The sequence below is a fragment of the Rosa rugosa genome, chromosome 1 (assembly GCF_958449725.1).
Source record: "Rosa rugosa chromosome 1, drRosRugo1.1, whole genome shotgun sequence".
Lineage (NCBI taxonomy): Eukaryota > Viridiplantae > Streptophyta > Magnoliopsida > Rosales > Rosaceae > Rosa > Rosa rugosa.
Window position 1 is genome coordinate 40,587,927 of NC_084820.1, and position 23,765 is coordinate 40,611,691.

General features: G+C 37.2%; 2 protein-coding genes across 2 annotated transcripts; both read left to right on the forward strand.

Moving 5' to 3' along the window:
- Window positions 1-7,660: 7,660 nt before the first annotated feature.
- Window positions 7,661-11,422, forward strand: LOC133724905 (probable serine/threonine-protein kinase PBL7). The gene is made up of 6 exons (XM_062151811.1): window positions 7,661-7,964; window positions 8,257-8,495; window positions 8,787-8,925; window positions 10,047-10,305; window positions 10,459-10,591; window positions 10,819-11,422. Exons 1-6 carry the CDS (start codon window positions 7,808-7,810, stop codon window positions 11,077-11,079), a joined length of 1,188 nt encoding a protein of 395 aa, XP_062007795.1. The 5' UTR covers window positions 7,661-7,807; the 3' UTR covers window positions 11,080-11,422.
- Window positions 11,423-17,166: 5,744 nt separating this feature from the next.
- On the forward strand, window positions 17,167-18,838 carry LOC133724906 (peroxidase P7-like). Its single transcript, XM_062151812.1, has 3 exons — window positions 17,167-17,502; window positions 17,596-17,787; window positions 18,148-18,838. Exons 1-3 carry the CDS (start codon window positions 17,284-17,286, stop codon window positions 18,694-18,696), a joined length of 960 nt encoding a protein of 319 aa, XP_062007796.1. The 5' UTR covers window positions 17,167-17,283; the 3' UTR covers window positions 18,697-18,838.
- Window positions 18,839-23,765: the final 4,927 nt, after the last annotated feature.

Below are 23,765 nucleotides of genomic sequence, written 5' to 3' on the forward strand. Positions count from 1 at the left end.
ATAGTATATTAAAAATAAAAAAAGAAGTAAAAGCCTAACACTAAAACAGTCAGTCCTAGTCTTCACTCTTCATTTCACGATCGAAACCATATCAGCCTCTCTCTTTCACTCTTTCCCGAAACCTAAACCCAGTTCTTGCTTATTCTGCATTTCTGTGTTCCCAAAACCAAAACCCATTTCATTTCATCCCAAATTTAATGACATCAACACAAAATGCATCCCAAAGTTTAAGCTCCGATTCCGATTCCGATTCCATTCATTCCAATTCAAATTCAAAATCAATCGTTCCAAGACCAACACCAACTCCAACCGATGCTTCGAGGGTTCAGACAATTCCCAAAACATTCAAGGCCCAGAAGAAAAAGCGAGCTACCGGAGTTGCTACAGATGCAAAGGAAGAGGAAGAAGAAAAGTCTGAAAAACCAGTTGGAAGATCTTGGGTGTGGGAGCACTTCAAGAAGATCGACAAGCCTATATTCGAGGTCAAGGATGGTAAGAAGATTCAAACTTCTGTTATCCAGCGAGCTAAATGTAATTATTGTGGGACTTATCTTGCATGTGATAACTACGGGAATGGGACTAGTAGTCTTAGGAGGCATATACAGGATGTTTGCAAAAAATATCTGGGGAGGGTTGATTTAGAGGCTGGGCAGCAGGTTTTAAGTACTGGGGGTACTAAGGAGTTAGTGATGATTAAGTGGAGTCAGGATGCTTGCAAGGAAGCAGCCTGCAAGATGATAGTTATGGATGAATTGCCTTTTAGTTTCATTGAAAGGCCCGGATTTAGGTATTTTTGTCGTGTGGCTGTGCCTAGGTGGGATGTACCATCTAGAAGGGTTATTGTGAAAAAATTCTTGAACATGTATGAGGCAGCAAAAATAGAGCTTAAGAAAGAGCTTAGGAGTCATTGTTTGTGCTTAACCACCGATACATGGACATCGGTGCAAAATATCAATTACATGGTTTTAACTGCCCATTTTGTAGATTCTGGTTGGACATTGCATAAAAGAATTCTGAACTTTAGGGTAGTTCCTAATCACCAGAGCATTAGCATAGGGAAGTTGTTGGATTCATGTTTGATTGATTGGGGAGTGGAGAGAGTGTTGACAGTTTCTGTCGACAATGCAAGTGCAAACAAGGTTGCACTTGACTACATTAGGAAGAAGATGTTAGGTTGGAAGAAACCACCTGTTCTAGAAGGCAAGTACCTGCATGTTAGGTGCCTTGCCCACATTCTAAACCTAATTGTCAGATCGGGGCTTGCAATGATGGAAAAGTCAGTTGCTACAATTAGGAATGCAGTTCGATATATTAGGAGTAGTGGACAGAGGCTGGATGTTTTTAAACAGTGTGTGGCAAAGGATCAACTAGAATCTAAGAAGGTTTGCATACTCGATGTGCCGACAAGGTGGAACTCCACCTATTTAATGTTGGACACTGTATTAGGGCTGAAAAAAGCTTTCGACAGAATGGCAGATGAGGAGGAAAGCAAGTACCTGAACTACTTTGATGTGGATGATAATGTAGTTGACGACGATGATGATGTGCAACTGCAAGTGAGGCAGAAACAGAGAAGGAATAGGGTAGGGCCACCGGTTGAGGATGATTGGAACAAGGCTGCAGTGTTTGTTAGGTTTCTAAAAGTTTTTTATGATGTGACCATGAGGATAAGTGCTTTAAACCATCCCACATCACAAAAAGCATTTCATGATATAGTGGCAATCAAGACTGAGATAGATGACTTGTTTACACCACCTGAGATGCAAACAGGTTCTGAGACTGAGAAGATTTTGTATGACATGGATGTGAAGATGAAACGGAAATTTGACAAGTATTTTGGGAGCTTGGATGACTGCAACCAACTTATCTATATTGCCTTGGTGTTAAACCCGAGGTTCAAAATCAGAAACTTCAAGAGTATCTGCTATAAGTGGCTTAAGATGGACCATAGTGAGATTAAGACCAAGTCTGCAGAGGTAAAACAGCTTCTGGTTTCCCTTTGTGATCTGTATGCAACATCAATGAGGGGTCAAGGATCTCAGAGTTCAAGAAAATCTAAAAGTGGAGAGAGCACACTCAGCCAAGGCACTGATGGCAGCAGATCAATTTCCAAAAAATCTATTCAACCAAGTGAAAAAATATTGGACATGGAACAAGACTGGGAAAGAGAGTTGGAAGACTCGGAAGAGGCTGTTGTTGGACATGAGGTTGACCGATACTTACTGGACCCTATTGAGAAGCCTCAAAATCCTCAAGAATGGCAAATATTGGACTGGTGGAAGATGAATGGCATGAAGTATCCTAACCTTGCAGCAGTTGCCAAGGATGTTTTAGCTATACAAGTTAGCACAGTGGCAAGTGAGTCTTGCTTTAGCATTGGGAGAAGGGTCATTGATCCTTTTAGGAGTTCTCTCACTCCTAAAACAGTTGAAGCATTGATCTGTTACCAAAACTGGATTAGGTCCGAGACCATTCACAACATCCAATATGTTCCCACTGTTGAGGACATTGAATTCTATGAAAGTGTGGAGCATGGTATGAAATTTTGTAGTTTTGAGCATTTTAAATATCTTTGTTTCATTAATTTCAGTTTATATTTTTTCTGTGATAAATGATTTAATCGTCAATCTGTTTTCAATTTGGCTGTAAAACATGCAAATGAAGAATGTACTACAGTTGATCAGCCTGACCTTCCATCCACCTCTAAATCTTCTAAAGCTTCAAAGAATGCAAAGACAATGGAGACAATGGATGCTGCAAGAGCAGCAAGCAAAGGAAAAGCTAAAATGCCAAATTATAAAGGTAGCAGACTGCAATCCCTTAATATGTAATTGGGAATTTGTGATGTTTTATTGTGTTAATGTACCATTGATATAGGACAGATGTGAAACTGTTAAGTACTTAATGTGTGAACTGTTATTGAATGTGTAAATGTGTGAATGTGTGTTAAACTGGTAATATGTGTAAATGTGTGTTAAACTGTTAATATGTGTAAATGTGTGAACAACAGCTGAATATCTCAATGGTGTCATTGATTTTGAGTTGATGTGTTAAATTGTTAATGGCTTAATGTGTTATACTGTTAATGTCATTGTGGTTCTAGACTGGTTTTTATATGTGCTAATATGTGTGTTATTTGCAATACTCATCACTTGAAGTCATTGATTTGGTTAATGTCATTTGATTTGATTTTTATCTGTCATTTTTGTTTGTTAAATGCAGCTTGAATTCTTGAAACTTAAAGCATTTGGAGCAGTTGCAGCAGCTGGAGTTGGTGATGAAAGCATGTGGAGCAGCTGCACCCAGCTGCAGTAGCCTCCATTAATCTATTTGTTCAACTTCCTGATTTGATTTTTAATTTTTGAATCTTTCATTGTCAAAATTTGGTGTTTTGGACTGTTGTAGACAATAAAACAATGATGATTTGATGCTCTGGACACTGGACTTGTGGTTTGGGAATTTGCATTAGCCATTATTTCATTACTGCAGTGCAGGTTGCTGCAGTAATGAAATTTATTTTTATGTATTATTGTATTTGTGACTTTGTGTAATTGTGTTCTAATGCTCATCACTTGATTGAGTTGATTCACAGTATTTGAGCTTTTGTCTTTAATTTCAGTTCATGTGAATGTTCTATAATTGTATTTGAATTGATAACAGATCAATGTTTCACAGTTTAACTTTTTAACTTTGTTGTAATGTGCTTTGATGAGTGATTATTGTACTATAATGCTTGAAAAGCCCCCATTTGCGTTGCAAGTACCAAAAAATGCAGCAACACAATTGCAGGACTATGCATGTGCAGGCAATCCAGGTTCTGGAAAAAGGTTGAGTTTTGGGACCGAAAACCCGACACTTTACTTATCGGGTTGGGCTTCTCTCGGTTATCACATTTCAAATAGACCGAATCAACCCGAACCGATTACTTCGGGCTCGGTCTCGGTTCTAGCAAAATTCAGGACCGGCCCGACCCGAGCCCAGGCCTAACATCATTTGTTGAAGTTAATGCTTTCCTGGTCTACCTAGGATAGCAGCAGCACTTGCTTTGTACTGTTTTCTTTAACTTAAAATATCTAGATATTATGTTACTTAATTAGTTTATGTTTGGCTGACTCTAAATCACATGTTCGGTTGGATAAACTTTAATCTAGTTAATATATAAATGCCCTACATAGCCTTTATGCATAGTACATAGCCTTTGTAAAACTCTCAATAGCGCAAGCTTATGCAGGTAATGACGAGTTCTATGCAGTGGCATATCCACTTGAGAGGCTAGTTGGGCTATAGCCCCCAAAATTCTTCCAGTATTTTATATAATACATGTACTAAATTTTTTGCAAAGCAAAGTCTGGTTTAGTTGTCTTATTTTCATGGCAACACTAGTTCGAATCTCCTTTAAGGCAATTCATGCCATTCACCATTTTCTTCTTCCCTTTTTTGTTCTTTTGTCCTTTTTTTTTTCTTTTACCCATTTTTTCCCCCTTTTCTCTTTTTTTTTTTTCCTTTTGTTACAACATTTTTCATTAGAATTTCTTAAAAATTTATTGCTTTTCTTTTGCTCTTTCCCCATTTGCTTATCCTTTTTTTTTTTTTTTTTTTTTTTTAAGTTACAACATTTTCTATTAATATTTCATTAAAATTTAGTTTTAAAATTCTAGGAAGCATTATTGACAAAAAAAAAATTATAAGCAAGCCTAAGAATAGTCCACCCCTAAGTTACATCCTGGATCCGCCACTGGTTCTGTGACACTAGTGTCCAATGACCAAAAGTAGACTTATTTGCTATAATGCTATTATTATCTAGGGATCTTGATCATTTACCCAATTTGGGCCCAATAAATGCCCACTTGCTCCACTAAAAGATTTGTGTGCCCAGTTACCCAATTTAAATGTAAAAAGACAAGTTTACCCTTTAAATAATTAAAAAGTCATTGGAGACCTTGCCGGACTCCCGTCACTGGTCGTCGAACTTCGGTCATCGGCCGCCGGACTTCGGTCACTGGCCGCTGGAATCCCGTCACCGACAACCGGACTCTGTCACTAGCCGCCGGAATCCGATCACCGATCGCTAGAGACTTTTATTACCCCCCAATAAATTTTTATAAAGTTTATTGGGTATTATTAGGGGCAATAAAGTTTATTGGGTGGCAATAAATGTTTATTGGGTATTATTAGGAGGCAATAAAAAGTTCATTGAGGGGCAATAAAATAGGACGCCGGACTCCGGTCACCGGTCCGGAGGTTGCCGGAAGTTCTCAAAGAGGTCACCGGAGACTTTTATTAACACCCAATAAATTTGTATTGGGGAGCAACAAAAACTTTATAAGGGGGCAATAAAAAATTTATTAGGGAAAATAAAGTTTATTGGGAAGCAATAAAAAGTTTATTGGGTAATATTGGGGGTAATAAATAGTTTATTGGGGGAAAATAAAACCGGACACCGGTCACGGTCGCAGGATTCTGGCCGCCAGTCACCGGATTCCAGCGGCACGTGACCGGATTTCGGCGGCCAGTGACGGGAATTCGGCGGTCGATGACCGAATTTCGGCGACCGGTGACCGGAGTCCGGTGATCGAAGTCTCTCTCTCTCTAAGTGACAAAGGGAGAGAGGGCAAAATTGTCCCAAAAATAAACAAAAATTAATAAAAAATAACTTAATTGGGTATTAGGGCAAAAAATATATAATTTGTTGGGTAAGTGGGCAATCTTATAAGATGTTTGGGTAAATGGGGTTAGTGTAGCTCAAATTTAGGCAAATAGACATTTTTCCTATTATTTAGTAGGTGTCTGTTCCACTGTCCCATTCATATTTCTCTTATCAATGGTAATAGTGTACGTACTTTTCTTATCATTTGCTAGTACTCTTTTTTCTTTTTTCTTTTATCTTTTTTCCCTTTCATGTGTGTGTTTGGGGTCAGTTTGCTATTACTCGTTGGTTCTATGCAATTAATGCCGAGGAAAAAAAATTAAAATTTCTCAATTTCTATCTTGGACGATCAGGTATGAAACTATCATCTCAATTTCTACCCGTGTTTCTTCACGAAACTATCATCTTTTAATGTATGAGATCATATCATGGTAAGTTGGTAACAATGACACTGCTATCTATGAGAGATGCTAGGAATCACACTTCAATAAAATTCTTATAAATCTTACACATTAAAAAGTCTATTCACATGATTAAATTTTTTTTTTTGGTGCCTAAACTACTATTCTTAGGAGTCCTTTATTACAATCTCAAACTTGTCATTTGATTACACGCATTTCTATGCATGTAATTGTATATAAAACACTAGAACTAAGCTAATCATTGAGTCAATTATTTATTATTATGTAATTAATTTGTTTTTATTTATTGTGTAGGAAATAAGCGGGATTGAGGAAATCAAAAGAAAATGACGCGAAATGGAGCCATTCGAAGTTTTTAGAAAAAGACGAAATTGTGGAAATCTTAATTAAGCAATTAAGTTAATTGACTAATTATGTTTTAGTTTGAATAGTTCATATTATTGACACACCAAAACTGCTTGAACCAGAAGCAATAGTATAACATTACATTACATATGTATTATACGGGTAACTAAATCAGTATGTTTTAATTTAAATAGTTCATATGTGTTAAAGGTTTAACTAAATCTAACGATGAAAGTTCGTTTTGAATACTTCATACTATTAAATAGTATTGTTCCTGTACAATTATTTGATTCATTACGATATTGTTATCTATAAACTTTTCAATCTTTATGATTCACACCCGTTTGTATTAAGTTGTTCTCTTACCTTAATTGGCGTACAGAAACTTTGCATTGAAATTAGTGTTCGTAGTTTAACAATTAATTTCACTGTTTCACATTGTTTTATTTGGGTTCTACAGATTTTATGCAAAAGAACCTTGGCACCATTTTGCTACTGCTGTTCCTTTCTCTATTGATCAGTGTTATCCAAGTCTAAAACATTCTAATAATACCTTTAGTCCACTTCCATATGTTTTCCATAATACCTTTTGAGCTCATAAAACTTTAAACTATATTCATGCTTATATGTGAACCTCACATTCAATTCAGCTATTTACATATGCATTTGAACGTTTAATCCACTTTCATACTGATCATTATTTCTAACATCCAGCAATAGCCAAAGCGAGTTGTTTCCTGCCGCCAAGGATGCAACTAACATGATATATACGTCTGGGGGGTTAATGTGAAGTAGTTGGTTAGGATCTCCTAACTTGAAAATTGTAAACACACATCTGGTCAAGATACCAGATTTTGGAATGTATACAAGAACTCTTTAGCTATATAATGCATCAATGTTTGTAACCGTTGTCTTATAATGCATAAATAAGATACCTGCTGCATCGTGCGGGCGTCATTGCTAGTAGATTACCAAATACTGTAAATTCCAATTTCAACTTTTCAAGCAAGAACCTGAAAGACATTTAATTTTGCAATTAAATTTTCTGTAGCATACCAATTGCAACAGTGAGCCAAGAAGTATTAAAGAATTTCTGGTCTTTTCTTTTTCAATATAGGATTGCTTCTGTCACCTATTTTATTCAAAGAAGTGAACTTAAGGAATAAAAAACTTTCTTGATTTTACCCTTACACTTTCTTGATTTTACTGTAATAGTAGATTCCAAAGTCCATATAGTTACTGTTCTCCGCGCCACAAATCAAGGCAGATATAGAAACTCTCTCTCTCTCTCAAGTCTCAACTTCCAAAGCTCCAAATGTGATGCTCTCCCCTCCCGTCCACCACTGACTTGTGCTAGGGTTTGGGTTTTCTCTGCAACTCTAATTAGCAAAAGATGGAAGCAGAGGACGAGTACAGAAGGAAGGCCCGCGTGGCATTGGTGGTCATTGTGGTCCTCGCTTCCCTCGCCGTCGCTTCATTACTCGTCGCCTTTAGCTACTACTGCTACATCCGCAACAAGGTAGCCAAGCACCTCAACAACAACAACAAGGGTGAGTAGCATTGATTCTCTTTTATGGGTAGGACACTAGGACTTATCATTATTATTATTATGCTCTTAAAAGTAGTCACTCAATTATTTAGATTTTGGGGTAAAATCACTTTTCTTTTTGTTGCTTGATGTGGGAATCCAAGGACATAATGGCATAAATTTTGGGTCTTTTTTTCTTTTTTTTTTTGGATTATTATGTTGATGTGCTTTTTCCTTTGTTGCATGTGATTGGAGTAATGGGCTGTTTTGGACTGGATTTGTTGAATTTTGTTTCCCTGTGTTGGTGTTTGAAGGGGCTGACTTGGAGGCCAAAGGTGGTTTTCCAAATCCGAAAACAGCTGCCAGTGACGGAGTTCAGGTCTTCACGTTTAAGCAACTACATTCGGCGACTGGGGGTTTCAGCAAATCGAATGTGGTTGGGAAAGGCGGATTCGGGTTGGTGTACCGTGGGGTGCTGCATAATGGGAGGAAAGTTGCAATTAAGTTTATGGACCAAGCAGGAAAGCAGGGAGAAGAAGAGTTTGAAATGGAGGTTTGCTCTTAGTGTACATTTAGTTTACTTTGGTTGTATTGGGTTTTCTAGGAAACAAAATGGTTGATGTCCAAAGCTCTGTCTCTGTCTCTTGGAAAAATGAGATGTTGACTCAAATTGGACAGTTAGCTTTGCAGGAGTTGGCTTAGCTCATTTTTCTCATATCAAACACGGAATGGTGTTATTTCTTTCTGTTTCCCTGTTTTGTCATTTTTATGACTATTGGAGGATTAGATTAAGTTTGTGGGTTATGTTAAATTGGTCTGTGATGGTCTGTTTAACTAAATGCAGGTGGAGTTGCTAAGTCGGTTGCGTTCTCCATATTTGCTTTCGTTGCTTGGGTATTGTTCAGATAACAGTCGTAAGCTGTTGGTGTATGAGTTTATGGCAAATGGTGGATTGCAGGAACATTTGTATCCTGTCAGTGGTGGTAAGTTTAACATTTTTCTAATAGATTGTTATCTTATATGATGTGCTGATTGGACAGTTTTCTTTTCATGATTACTAGGGATCATGCATAAAGATTAAAGAGAATGTTATGAAAACCCTTTTACTTTGCAATTGATGTCATATGGTACCCTTATATCTGTATATGTGAGTTAGAGCCTGTCTTTGATCTTTCTGCTTGCATGTTTTACCTTCTCTAACCCTCATCCCCATCTTCTTTCCTGTAATAATGAAAACTTGAAGACCTTACTATTTTTGTTAATCTATTACAGCTAGCGTGAATCCTGTATTTAATTGTTCTTTTCTTGGTCTCTGTATTTCTGATTTAGCACCACCTGAAATTTTCAGAGATTCAGAAAAAAATTTAGAAGAGAATATGGAAAGAACTAAGAGATATAAATCGAAAGAGAAAGAAGAAATTGATATATAGAACAGGGATATCAGACAGGCAGACAAAATAAGAGGTACAGGAGAAGAGAATTACAGGTAGAAAAGAGGGAGTCAGCAAGAAGTAACAGAAGAAAGAAGAATCAGGGTTTGGAAGAGATAGATATAATTACACTGAGGCTTTGTCTGCCAATAACAAGCTACAATTGTTTATCTAACAGAGACCACTACTAAGTTCTAGACATATCCTAAAACTAAGTCTAGATAGTTCCAACCACCACAGGTGGTCGAGTTGGTAAGAGCCTCTAGGTGTGGAACCCCCATACCCGGGTTCGAATCCCGCCGATGCTTATTGGAGTTAAATCCCAATATATTCTTGGTGGCCAGGGGGGAGGAAGCGTTTTGACAAGATCCCCCGAGCACGGATTAGTCTCTGGGTCTAGGAAGCCTTTGAGGACACCGTGTGATTGAACAATAAAAAAAAAAAGTCTAGATAGTTCCTAATAACGTAAGTTAATTATAGCTTCACTGGTAATAAAATACTTTATATGAAAAATACTTAATAAAATACTAACTCACCATATCCCTAAATAGCCTTATAAAATACTTTATATGAAAAACATGAATAGTAATAAGCATAAAAGGATTGAATCTACTTTGATCAAATTCTTTACTACATTTGCTGTTGGGGTAACCACTTGCATTTAACTTCTGCAGGTCCTAATGCCCTCTCCACAAACTTAGACTGGGAAACCCGGTTGAGAATAGCTCTTGAAGCTGCGAAAGGTTTGGAGTATCTCCATGAACAAGTTAGTCCTCCAGTGATACACAGAGATTTTAAGAGCAGCAACATTCTCTTGGACAAAACATTCCATGCCAAAGTTTCTGATTTCGGATTGGCCAAACTTGGATCTGACAAAGCTGGAGGTTATGTTTCCACCAGAGTGTTGGGCACACAGGGATATGTTGCCCCTGAGTAAGAACTTCTAAACTTTTAGCTTCAATTATATGCATATAGTTATATTTTATCCCGTTGAGGATAGTTTCTAGTTCACATTCTCATTTTAAATGGTAACTATTAAATAGAAGTGTTGTTACTTCTGTTGCTAACATGTGATTTGTTATCCAGGTATGCATTAACAGGGCATCTGACAACTAAATCAGATGTGTACAGTTATGGGGTTGTGCTGTTGGAATTGCTAACAGGCAGAGTTCCAGTTGATATGAAGAGATCCCCTGGAGAAGGTGTTCTCGTTTCTTGGGTGGGTGTTCTAGTTCTGTTGCTGCAATATAATGCTCCTTTCGCAGAATAATGAGTACATTTTAGCCTCTTCATTTTTGGACTATCAGCAACCTGTTTCTTCACATTACTTACTTTAACTTTTTCTATTTTATGAACGTTTTTTTTTTTTTTTTTAGCAAATCCTATTTCCATTTTACTTATTTAGACTTCTCCATTTCTCTTAATTAATCTGTACTGTTACTGTAGGCTTTGCCGCATCTGACAGATAGGGAGCAGGTTGTACAGATCATGGATCCTGCATTGGAGGGTCAATACTCGATGAAGGAGGTCATTCAGGTGGCAGCAATTGCTGCTATGTGTGTGCAACCAGAGGCAGATTATAGGCCACTGATGGCAGATGTTGTACAGTCACTCGTTCCGCTCGTGAAGATTCACAGATCAACCTCGAAGGTAGGCAGATGTTCTAGTTTGCATGCAACAAAGTCACCTGCACAGAATTCGGGTTAAGCAAGACGGATGAAACTTATTGAAGACAAGCTGAAGAGCAGAAATTTTTTTCACAAGCTTCCTTGGGTATCATAGAGTTTAGTGTAAGTTCTGAGTTCATTTGCAGTCCATTAGGGTGTTGTAGTCTCCGTTCATTAGATTAGAGAGGAACCTAAATCAATATGTAATGTGATCTGAATTATGTAGTAATTGGAAACAAGTCATCTAATTAATAGGTTTTGTGATGAACTAGTTATGGTCGATAATTCAATATGCCAATGCTTGCCTAATCAGGAAAGTAAATACTATCAAATTATTGACTCTGCAGCTTAATTAGTAATGGTCTACCGAAATGTGTTTCTCATCTCTATACCTCCTGCATCTTCCCTATTCTGCTTGTGGAAATCTGTGTTTTGATTTTGTATCAGTTTGATCTTGGAAATGAATTACTTCTTGTTGAATGCATAATGTATACAGTATCAGGAATTTTTCGTTTGGTCCATGAAGGCGTAAAATTAATGAACTATAAAGTTCAATGTGCCATGAAGATCTCCTCTTGCAACTTTCGTCGGAAAAGTTCTGTATGTTTGATTATATAAGATAGCACACCTCTTGTTTCCCTTGAAATTAACCAGAGGAAGCTCAATTTCTTTTAGGAAGGAACCACAGCCAATTCCATTAAATTGAGACCTCCAGCTGATTTTCAGGACGCCAGCATTTTCAATACTTGAGAGCAGAATGCTGAGACACTTGAAAAAATAATAATAATAAAGAAACAAAAAAAAGATCCAAACTTCCAAAGGAAACCTCCAGCACATGGCTTGCCTCATAGCTATGCACAGACACAAAACAAAGAGCCTATTCACTTTGCTTCATTTCCCTGGAGTGATGCAACTTATTGCTACTTAAGTGCTCAATCAACTTAATTTATAAATAGATTACATTGCCATATTAGGATTACCTTAATTATCAAGCAAACTTTTTAAGTACTCAATGATCTTTTCATGTTTGAACAACTTGTATATCTTGTATGTGATGACATGATTAGAATAACCGTGCGTATCACTTGGGGTTTAAACAACTTAAGGAAAGTAATAAGAACTATACGCATTCATGGTTTGTTTTTGATTGATATCATAAAGAATTTAGGAGACTTAATCTGATTTGCATGTAACAGGTGTGTGGAAAAGCATGTCCTTAATTCTCTCCATCTCATTGATTTCAAACCAAAAAGTTCCCAATGTTTTTCTAGTTTGTTTTTGAAAATCTCTCAGACACTCCACCACCAATCTGTCCAATCACACCCCCCGGCCCCCCGGCGCCCCTATTCTAATTTCTTCATTTTTATTTTGTTTGTTTTTGTGTTTTTGTGCTAGTTTACGATCCTTCTAATCTTTGGCTATGAACGATCATTGTTTGTCTTATAATCTTATATCACTGATTGACAATCTACTGCAGGGTTAAGTTGTGTGCTATTTCTAGCATATAATGATAATAATCATATTCTCCTGGGTCTAAAAGAAATCTTACCTGAAAATAATAGAAGCACTAGATATAAATGCAGTATATTTGTAATTTTCCTATTGTTTTGGATTTGAAATTTGCTAGTGTACATTATTCATGGGCGTCAATGCTTGTTGTTGGTAAAATGTAACTTGATTTGAACTTCAAGTAAAGCTAGTAAGTAATATAGTTTTTTTTGTTTCTTTTTGTTTGATTTTACCATATTAATCATTCCGTAATCCGTATCCACATCATGACGATCTATATGAACAATGCCCGAGATGTAGGGGAAGAGCTAGAACTTTTGTTTGGGGGTCAAAATGTAAAGAACAATTATACAACTTGTCGATTACTTTGGAGTAGTATTATTTCAATCAATTTTTCACTAGTACATGAACAATCAAGAATGCACAGTCAAACACGACAACTACATTGTAAATTTTTAAATCTGCAAAAGCGGCAGCGATCTGGTGCACAAGCGCGGCAGCGATCCGGTCTTCAAGTATGGTGGCGAACAGCCTAGCGGCGTTGCAGCTTCGATTTGGACCAAGATGCACTTCTAGTGCCCAGAGGAGGAAGGTGAGAATCTTGGCGCTCAAATGTGCAGCTGCTCCGGCGGTGGTCAATTGGGGGCTCAATCCTGCTGATGACAGTGTGCAAAGGGTAGCGGAGGTGGTAGTCGCAAACGGGATAGTTGCAAAAGAAAGGGTGCCTAGATCAATTTGGAGACCCAACTCCAATTGGGGGCTCAATGCCTCAATCCAGCTTGGCTGCATAAATCAATTGGGCTTTGGGTATCCAAAACTGATAGGAGTACTTTTTGGAATTGGGCTCTTTCGTGAACCAAACCAATAAGCTCTGGTTATTCAGAATTTCGCATTTGGGATTCAGGAGGATTGTTCCAGCTAATCTTCCTTCTGTTTTTTATGTTTACGGTGGGTCTATGTAAAATATTTATGTTTCATAGTTTAATAGGCTTGCTAAAAATAAGTGACCGTTGGATTCAATGAGTGACCTGTTTTCATATACCACAGTAGTACCACCACAACTTCTTGTCTGCCTATTCTAATGGCAGCAGAATGATATATAATGGTCATTCTGCAGGCTAGTACTAGTACCTTTGGGTTTGATAATGCTCCAGGATGTATTCCAGATGTGTTACAATATGATTGTAATCAACCCTATTGAGTTTATTCTATAAAGTTATTTTTTAATCAATCAATTCTTCACTAGCGCACTATATGATTATAAGAAATGGCATACATAATTATCTAATGGGAAAATTACTGGTCCCCCCTTTAACTTTTGGTGCGTCGACAGTTCAGTCCATGTTATTTCAATTTTAACAGATAACTCCCCAAACATTCAAATTTCACACAATTTGATCCAAAATTACCATTTTACCCCTCACTTATTTTTTTTTGTTTTTTTTTTAATTCTTCTCTCTCTCTCTCTTTTATACATATGTATATATGTGTGTGTGTGTGTGTGTGTGTATATATATATTTTTTATTCTTCTCTCTCTTTATATATATATATATATATATATATATATATATATATATAAAGAGAGAGAAGAATACTCCCACCCTTGATGGGGCTCGAACTCTTGACCTCTCATATGAGAGACCAAAGCCTTACCACCCCACCAAACACACACACACAACTTTTATATATCTAATGTGTGTGTATATACCTATATATATATATATATATATATATATATATATATATATATATATATATATATGTATATGTATATGTAGATATATAAATATATGTATAATTTTATACATATGTGTGTGTGTGTATATAATGTATATGTGTGTGTGTGTATATATTAGATATATAAAAAAGAAGAAGTGAGGGGTAAAATGGTCATTTTGGACCAAATTGTGTGAAATTTGAATGTGTGGGGAGTTATCTGTTAAAATTGGAATAGCAGGGACTGAACTGTCGAATCCTAAAAAGTTAAAGGGGGGACCAGTAATTTCCCCTTATCTAATTTTATATATATGGATTTTTTTTTTTATATTGGGGTGTGTTTTTTTTTTTTTTTGGGGGTTGGAGGGGGTGGGACTGTTGTTTATAGTGGTTTTCCATTCATGTATTCTTATAATTGCTTTATTTGCTTAATTGTAGGAAGCTAACCAAGACCTAAACGAGTTCTAGCTCCAATTGCTCAATTGAATACCTAGACCTATGCCTAAATAGCATAAGTCCATGCATGAATCTCTTAATAACCACCTTAATTATAATCGTCAAAACTTTTTGCAACAGTTACGAAATCTCTTATGAAACAATTATAAGCTTAAGCTTATTGGCCCCCCTCTACTGTTGATAAGCTGGCTCTGCAACTTTAGACACCAATCAGGACTTCAGGAGTAATATCACTAATATAATGAACACATAGGATATTTTATACTGCTTGGAAATTAATCGAATGAGAACAATATATAACTACTCAAGGACTACAAATTATCGTAACGAATTTGTTCAATCAAACAGTAATACAAACCATGGCCATTATGTTATTTATTCTTTTCATACTTGACCATGGCCACTTCTCTTTCTGAGGGTTGCTTAATACCTACTACTCCTGACGCTAGCCTTTTCTTCTGTTTTTGGTCCTCCATGTGTCTGTACTATTTTGAATGTCATCCGAGATTCTTCAGCAAACACCACAACCACAATACTGGTGTCCACTCAGCTAAAGACTTGTTCTCCCTGTAGTCTATATATTTTGTAGGGCCACCCGCACCTCCATCATTTCCAGGAATGATGAACTTTGTTTTTTTCTCGACCACAAGTAGCTAGCATATGTACATGCATTCTGGAAGGTAGAGCTCGATATATACAATTGCGCCTCTTCGTCTTCTTCTTTTTTTCTTTTTTGTGCTGTCAATAGTGGAAGTCAACCATCAAAGTTTCCAGGTTCTCCACTATATATGAAGCTGAAAGCCTGGAAGCTAGTGGAAGAAAAAGAAGTTTAATTATCGTCAGAAATAAATAAAAGGATAGGAAAGTGACAAATATCAACTAGCCCCATGAGCAGTTGAAAGAAGGAAAAATGAAGCGTACCCGATTCTGTTCAAACTATATATAATCTGTGTTCGAGCACGTAGTGACAGAAGCCGGGCTGCATCCATGAATCTGTCAAGGAGACTAATACAGTATATATGCCTCTTTGACTTTCACCTACTGTTGAAAGAGAGGGGTTTACATTATTATTATTGGAGCTTTCTCCGACTCCAAGTACGACTATATATATGGACATCGACGGGTATTGTGATTCTGTCCATACTGTGTTATGCGTGGAAGATGAAGTTATCCAAATCTAATCTAAGAATGCTTTGTCATTGGCCACAAACACATCCCATTACAACGACGGTGATATCATTAGGTTCTCCAATTTAAGTAGTCGACGTGATTCTCAAATGCGCATACTTCTATCGAAGCTTCATATATTAATGTGCATCGCTTTCTTCATTTGTATTGATTGACATATAATCCCCTAGCGAAAAAGAAGAAACAAAAATTGATATGTAATCTCTCACTTAACACATGTAAGTAAGTCCATGTCAGGCTATTATACAGCTCACATTCCATTGCTTCTGCGGCTTTACATTTTTGAAGCATCTGGTTTCTTGACTCTCGCTTGGCTACTATTTCCGCTTTCGCCACAAATGTAACTATCACTGTAATTGTCACTATTGCTTGAAATATAACTATCAATACAGAACAAAGATAACTTTTAATGCAACTAGCAATGTGATTATTCCTTCAAGTTGGTCCTCCATAGTTTGAATTTATGTAAATGTAATAATAGGTTGAGCTGTGTTCTAGGATGTGGTACGGGAATCTTTTTAGCTTTAGTATCGATATTCTCTTACGATGAAACAAGAAAATAAAAATAAAAAAATCTAGGAAAATTGATGTCTTTTGTAGGTGAATATGAATTGCATAGTGACAAGAGATCACGACTCATATTAACGATATATATGAAGTTGCTGATTAGTAACGTTGAGCTAAAACGTGATCATCGATCGATAACTCAATGTCTCAATGTAGCACGTATATGTAGGACATGAGCTTGCGCCTTTAATCTGCTTTTAATCATTTTCCCTCGTGTTCGTATGTATAGTAAAGTACGTACAACTAAATTTAGGAAATTTCTGGGTATCTACTGGCTAGTAACCTCGACCATAAAGACATAGAGTGCTGATCAACGTACTACACATTCAAATAAAAGAAGGCCATGATCGCACCTTTAATCTACTTTTGAGCCCTAAATCCCCTAATATGATCATTAATATTCTTGTTTGAGATTAATTATAAAAGCAGATTCCTAATTATTGAGTCAAAAAGCAGGCCGGGTTTTTTGGTTGGCTGCATGCTTCTATATTTTTTTGTATTTGGAGTAGCTAGCTTCCATGATAGATATGTTCCACGCGTTTTTGCAGCATAGTTTGAAAATTCAAACACTCTCACTTCGCACGAAACGTACAAAATTAACCTCTCACTTCATGCATGCATAATCTTACTCTATATATACATTCAGACCAAAAAAAAAAAAAAAAAAACTCTATATATAGACTCTCTTATTCAATCCTTCCCTACACAAAGCCAATACAAGCCTAGCTTTGCTTAGCTTGAATACATATATACCATCCCCTTCAGCTAGCTATCTACATTACTGAATCGATAACTAGCTAGCTCAGCATGGCCTCTGCACCATCATTGTTTGTTACTGCGACACTTCTAGTGTTCATCTTTGGGTGCTGCAGTACTGTAAATGCTCAGCTCTCTCCCACCTTCTACTCAAAAACTTGCCCAACTCTTCTAAGCGTAGTTCGCACCGCCATGAATCAAGCTGTTACTAAGGAGCCTCGCATGGGTGCCTCCATTCTTCGCTTGTTCTTCCACGACTGCTTTGTCAATGTAAGTCAATCGGTCATTCTCCTTTTATCTTTCATGCCTTTATAATCAACTAGTTGAATGTGCATTTTGATTAAACGGGGTTTTGTAATGTAGGGTTGCGACGCTTCGATTCTGTTGGATGACACTGCTTCCTTCACAGGCGAGAAGAATGCGGGCCCAAACCAGAACTCTGTCAGGGGTTTCGAAGTGATTGACACCATAAAAACTCGCGTGGAAGCAGCTTGTAATGCTACAGTTTCTTGTGCAGATATTTTAGCTCTTGCAGCACGAGATGGAGTTGTCTTGGTAATTATACATATCGATCTTGCATTGCTGCTACAGCTGGTTGATTAGTACGTAGTTCATCAAAGAAAATATATTATTAGATTATGGCAAATTCCATACTTTAATATCTTAGACCCTCTTTTTCCAACTATGTTCCCTCGTTCGTTTTTCCACTCTGTTTTCTCATCATGCATGAGGACAAATCCTTCTACGTACGTGTTTTGAATATTTCAAATTAAAATCAATTAAACCCCTGTTGCATGGACATAATTCACTCTTGACAACCTCATCGACATACAATAAAATTACATTTTTTATTCTGCATTATCTCAAATTAATCCAAAATTTTGATAAATTAATTCTCTCTTTTTATGAGTACAGCTTGGAGGAACATCATGGACTGTACCACTGGGCCGCAGAGATGCAAGAACGGCAAGCCAAAGCGCCGCCAACAGCAACCTCCCATCTCCATTCGCAGACCTCGCAGCTCTCATCTCAAGCTTCACTGCCAAAGGCTTAACCGCTAATGACATGACCGTGCTCTCTGGGGCTCACACAATAGGCCAAGCACAGTGTTCTTCCTTCAGGACTCGCATCTACAACGAGGCCAACATCGACCCAGGCTTTGCCACCACTCGCAAGGCTAGTTGCCCGGCTAGTTCTGGTAATACTAACTTGGCTCCCTTCGACACGACGCCAAACGGCTTTGATAACGACTACTACAAGGCGCTTGTGGGACGTCGTGGGCTTCTTCACTCCGATCAGCAGTTGTTTAATAATGGATCTCAGGATGCGCTGGTTAGAACTTATAGTACCAACGTTGCTGCTTTTAACAGGGATTTTGCTGCGGCCATGGTGAAGATGAGTCGGATTAGTCCTCTGCTGGGAACCAACGGAGAGATCAGGAAAAACTGCAGACTGGTGAATTAATTGAAAATGTACAACTACTTCAGTAATTCTCTAGTTTTCTCTAGCTACTTCTCTTGCTACGGAGTATAATTAAGACTGTAACATAGTGCATGGTAATTAAACTGTCATCTATTGATTAATAAAGCATTCTGCATTGGATATATATGGACGTAATGAGTACGTAACGTCTTGTTTAACAAAGAGATATATAGACTATAGTCGAATTTTTATTTAAACCAAATACAAGCTATTTTGTTCAAAAGAATGACAGATTGAACTATTATCTACAAAATATCTGCATGCCATCATGTTGACATTTCAAAACATAAAACTAATAAGGGCTAGATAAATTTGTCAGAGGAAGTTGATGTCATTGATGATGGCTGTGAGTCTCCATGGCTATTGATAAGAACCATTCAGCATCTTGATGAGGAAGAAATTAAGGGCCGGGTCACCTTCGATATAGACTTTGTCTAAAACAGCTTATTCACCAACTTGGTGCTTCAGCTTGAATCACAGATTCAAAACCAGTCTGAATTGGCTCTACAAATAATACCATTCCAGTATGATTATTCAAATTATAAAGTCAGCTGACCCGCTGAGGCTTTATCATGTTAACAAATCCATCTTTGACATTGATATAGGCTTTATCATTATGTGATCATGCTGGTGGCGAGGATGTCAGTGACGGCGGTGGTTTCTGCTATGCTGGTGGCCGTGATGGAGGCTGCTACGGCTTGGAGCAAGTGGTTTCCATATGGGCCGGATGGACTAGGGTTTTGTCCAAGTTCACGGGCTGGAGTTTTTTTCTGTTCAGGCTTGGGCTACAATCTTGGTTTTACATTTTTATTTTGTTAGAATTCCTTCTCTATTTCGGAAGGAATTCGAACGTTGTACGTCCTCGTGTTTGAAAAATGTCGCTAAGAATATCTACACTATCTATGCACATTTGAGTTTATTCATAGGTAGTGTAATGTAATCTTGGATGTGCTTCATTCTTTGTTAAAAAGGTTGAATTGCTTATTTACGACTTTTTCTGACAACCCTACTAGGGTATGTGAGTCATTATGAGTAATTCGTTGATCTATAAAACATTTAACAAATATCTATGAAAAAAAAAAATTGTTAACAAATCCAGTAAAATTCTATTTGAAGTAATTAAAAACAGATGGTTCCTGTCCACTAAGAAGAGTATATGAGACTTGAATCTTCTAACAGAAATATAATTCAGTAGATGAAGACTTCAATACAACTTGAATTCTGTTTTTTTTGGTTTTTTTTTTTTGGCAAGCATCTTGAATTTTGTAATCTCTTAGAGTCTAGGAGACGAACACTTTAGACCGAGGTTTCCCTTTATTCTGCAGTGTAAACTAATTTTGGGACTGCTCGAGAATGCTGAATTTGAAAAGGGAATTTATTCTAAAGAACAAAAAGAAAAGAGTGGTTTATCTGAAGTTTCAAAAAAAAAAAAAAAAAAAAGAAGAGTTAATCCGTTAGTCTAGTGCAGCAGATTTAGCAGGCAATAGTCTGAATGGTGGTGGTCCCAAATAAAAGCATCACCAGATTATATATTATGGTCAAGTCAATTTTTTTTTTTTTTTTCAAAGGGGTTTGGAACCCGACCTAGCTGGAAGGCTCACCACTATGCTCAGTTGAATTTATTGAATTAAAATTTTGCAATGGGGGGACATGAAACCTAAACCTTATGCTACATAAGATTATAAGAACAATTAGAATAATTCTCGTAGAGTACATCCCAAATAATAGCAGGAGTTTCATCTAACCAAAATATTATCTATTCTAGAAACAGTACTACCAAGGTTTGCAAGCCTATGTGCAACAAATTTTTTTTTTTTTTAAGTAAAGTAGGCCGTGGTGGATGGTGATATCTGATCTGAGGTGAGGTGGTTAGCAGGACTTGGTATCTTCCACAAGATTATCATGACATGAGAATTGCATAAAATTGCTAATTCATTTTATTTGGTTTGTCTTTTAGTGAAAATTGCATGTAATTGCTTACATCTTGCTTTTGGTGAGATTCAAATTCCTGGACAAATTTGATTCATTAAAAACAAAGTTATCCCTCAATTTTTAGTATTATGTTCTCTACATGACTTTCCCACACTTATTACTACTTCTAATTCTTTTGATTTGTTTTTTGTTTTAGTGACATTATGTTACTTTATGGAGAGTTTATATCTATTAATAAAAGCCAAGAGTCCTTTACCGTTCATCTTGGGAAATTTTTAAACTTTCAATATTGCCCCTAGCCAATTTGAAGAATACCCAACAAACCATTTGGCGTTTCCCCCAACTCTTCTAGCCTCTCTTTAGGGTTTAGGTTTATCTAGCCTCTTTTTGTTGCATTACTTTTGGTCTCTATTTTAAAATTCTCAAATTGCCCATGACAATTGTTGCCCAACAAACCATCATACACTGATACACCAAAAAAGTTTTGTTGCTAGGGCCATTATTTTGTTAATTTTGAACAAATTTCAAAAAAAAAAAACACCGAAAGAAACAGAGATGACACAAAAACAAATACGGTTAGTTTGTTATACGTTTTTATTTCACCATGACTCCATGAGAAAAAAAAAAATTGCACGCAGTAAGATTATATCAAGCAAAGTTTTTTACCAATACTAAGTAAGCCAAGTATGAGTGTATAAATTATATTAAACACATGTAGATGCTCAAAAAGACGGTTGGCACATGCAATCGCAGTCCTTCTGCACGTGTAACGCTCGTACAAGAAGGTTGTGCGAGTGGTCAACTTTTGTTGTGCCCGCAATTAAGGCGATTGACTTTGCAATTAGTGTGGAGATAAATTCTAGTCATGAATACGGTGATTATTACGGCCTTAACCACAATAATAACTACGCGCAATGATTACGGTTATAAATGCACAATGAATGACAATTGTAAATGAGTTATTATTAACCGTCGTTAATGCAGCAATGATTGTCATCATAAATGAGCAAGTTAATGCGACCATAAAAGCAGGAATAATAGCGGCTTGTCCCCTAAGTAAGTCCTCGCTTAAATAAAGGTCACCCGGCGTCAAGGTAAACCATCTCATTTTGACTCTTTCTACTCCCCTACTAAGAAACTTACTGACTTAGGCATCGGAGGGTTTTCTGCAAGTACCCTGTCCTCCTTGAGCCGACTGTCAAACTTTTGAGTCAACGCTTCAAGGAAGCTTCTTGATCTTTCCCGGTCAGCTCTCACTCCAATCCGCATTCATTAGTGAGTCAAAATCCTCTACTGAATTTTTCGTCACCAACAAATGGCGCCGTTTGTAGGAAGCACTTTTTCCTAAAAAGTGATGGCGGGAGCTGCAGCTCAGGACATCTCAAATCTGTCACTAAGGACTGGAGTGATGGGATACAAAAATCAAACAGAGGTGGCTCGAATCTAGTCATGGAGATAAATTCTAGTCATGAATGCTTCTATTATTACGGCCCTAACCACAATAATAACTACGCATAATGATTACGGTTATAAATGCGCAATGAATAACCGTTGTAAATGAGTCATCATTAACCGTCGTTAATGTAGCAATGATTGTCATCATAAATGAGCAAGTTAATGCGACCATAAAAGCAGGAATAATGGCGGCTTGTCCCTAAAGTAAGTCCTCGCCTATATAAAGGTCACCCGACGTTAAGGTAAACCATCCCATTCCGACTCTTTCTACTCCACTACTAAGAAACGTACTGACTTAGGCATCAGAGGGTTTTCTGCAAGCACCCCCTCCTCCTTGAGCCGACGGTCAAACTTCCGAGTCAAAGCTTCAAGGAAGCTTCTTGATCTTTCCTGGTCAGCTCTCGCTCCAGTTCGCATTCCTTGGTGAGTCAAAATTCTCTACGGAATTTTTTGTCACCAACAAGTGACGCCGTCTGTAGGAAGCACTTTTCCCTAAAAAGTGATGGCGGGAGCTACACCTCAGGACATCTCAAATCTATCACTAAGGACTGTGAGTGATGGAATACAAACACCAAACGGAGGTGGCTCGAATCTAGTTGGAGACCTAAAATTCATCTCGAGAAATGGAGAATGTATGATGATATCATGACTTTGTCTTGACAAAAAGATCAATATGACTTGACAAAAATCAGGGAAGAAAATAACAGTATTTGGTGATTGTTTAGTGATTTTTGGTGCATGTTGATTTTCCTATTCAATGGACTGTCAGAATTATTTTTGTTGCATTCCTCGCATGAATAATGTTGTCGAGACTGGTCCCTTGAGTAGGATAGCTGCGTTTGATTCGTATGAATCGGTTCCTCGAGTAGGACAATTCCCTTGAAGCTTCGAGACTGGTTCCTCGAGTAAGACAGTTGCGTTTAATTTGTAGGGGTTGGTTCCTTGAGTAGGACAGTTGCGTTTGATTCGTAGGAGTTGGTTCCTCGAGTAAGACAGTTTTCTTTAAGCTTCGAGTCTGGTTCTTCGAGTAGGACAGTTGCGTTTGATTCATATGAGTTGGTTCCTCAAGTAGGGCAGTTATAGGGATTGGTTCATCTTATTTGGTTTTATTTATCGCTCTTAGTATCGGTGAATGTCTTTGTTTTATATATGGTTGAATGTATTTATTCATGGTAGGGATATGTGAATATTGCACATTTAATTGCCTAATTCTCCTAACAAATTCGTGATGAGTAACTCGAGTGTGATAAGTTGTTAAAAAGAATAGTTTTTCCCTTCTCGTGCCCATATTTGAGTACTCACGGCAAGGGAAAATGGGGGCATTGTGGTAGTGGTCAACTTTTGCTGTTGTCACGCCCCTGATTTTTAACACAAATAAAAATCGATATATAATCTCATAATTATACATGCGTGATCGTTCAACCATCAATACAAAATACCTGAAAACTTTTTCCTTAAACCAAGTACATACTGATGCCCTGAACCCTCAAAGTTAATATACACTCGCTCCACAGAGTTATATATTACACAAGCTTACGAATTAAATTGTCAACAACAAAATAAAACGTAAATGCTCCTCAGAGCTCACTACAAGCGGAAGTCTTAATAACGGTAAAGTCACAAAAATGGCTTCCTACCGTAAAGCTACAAATGGCGCTACCTCA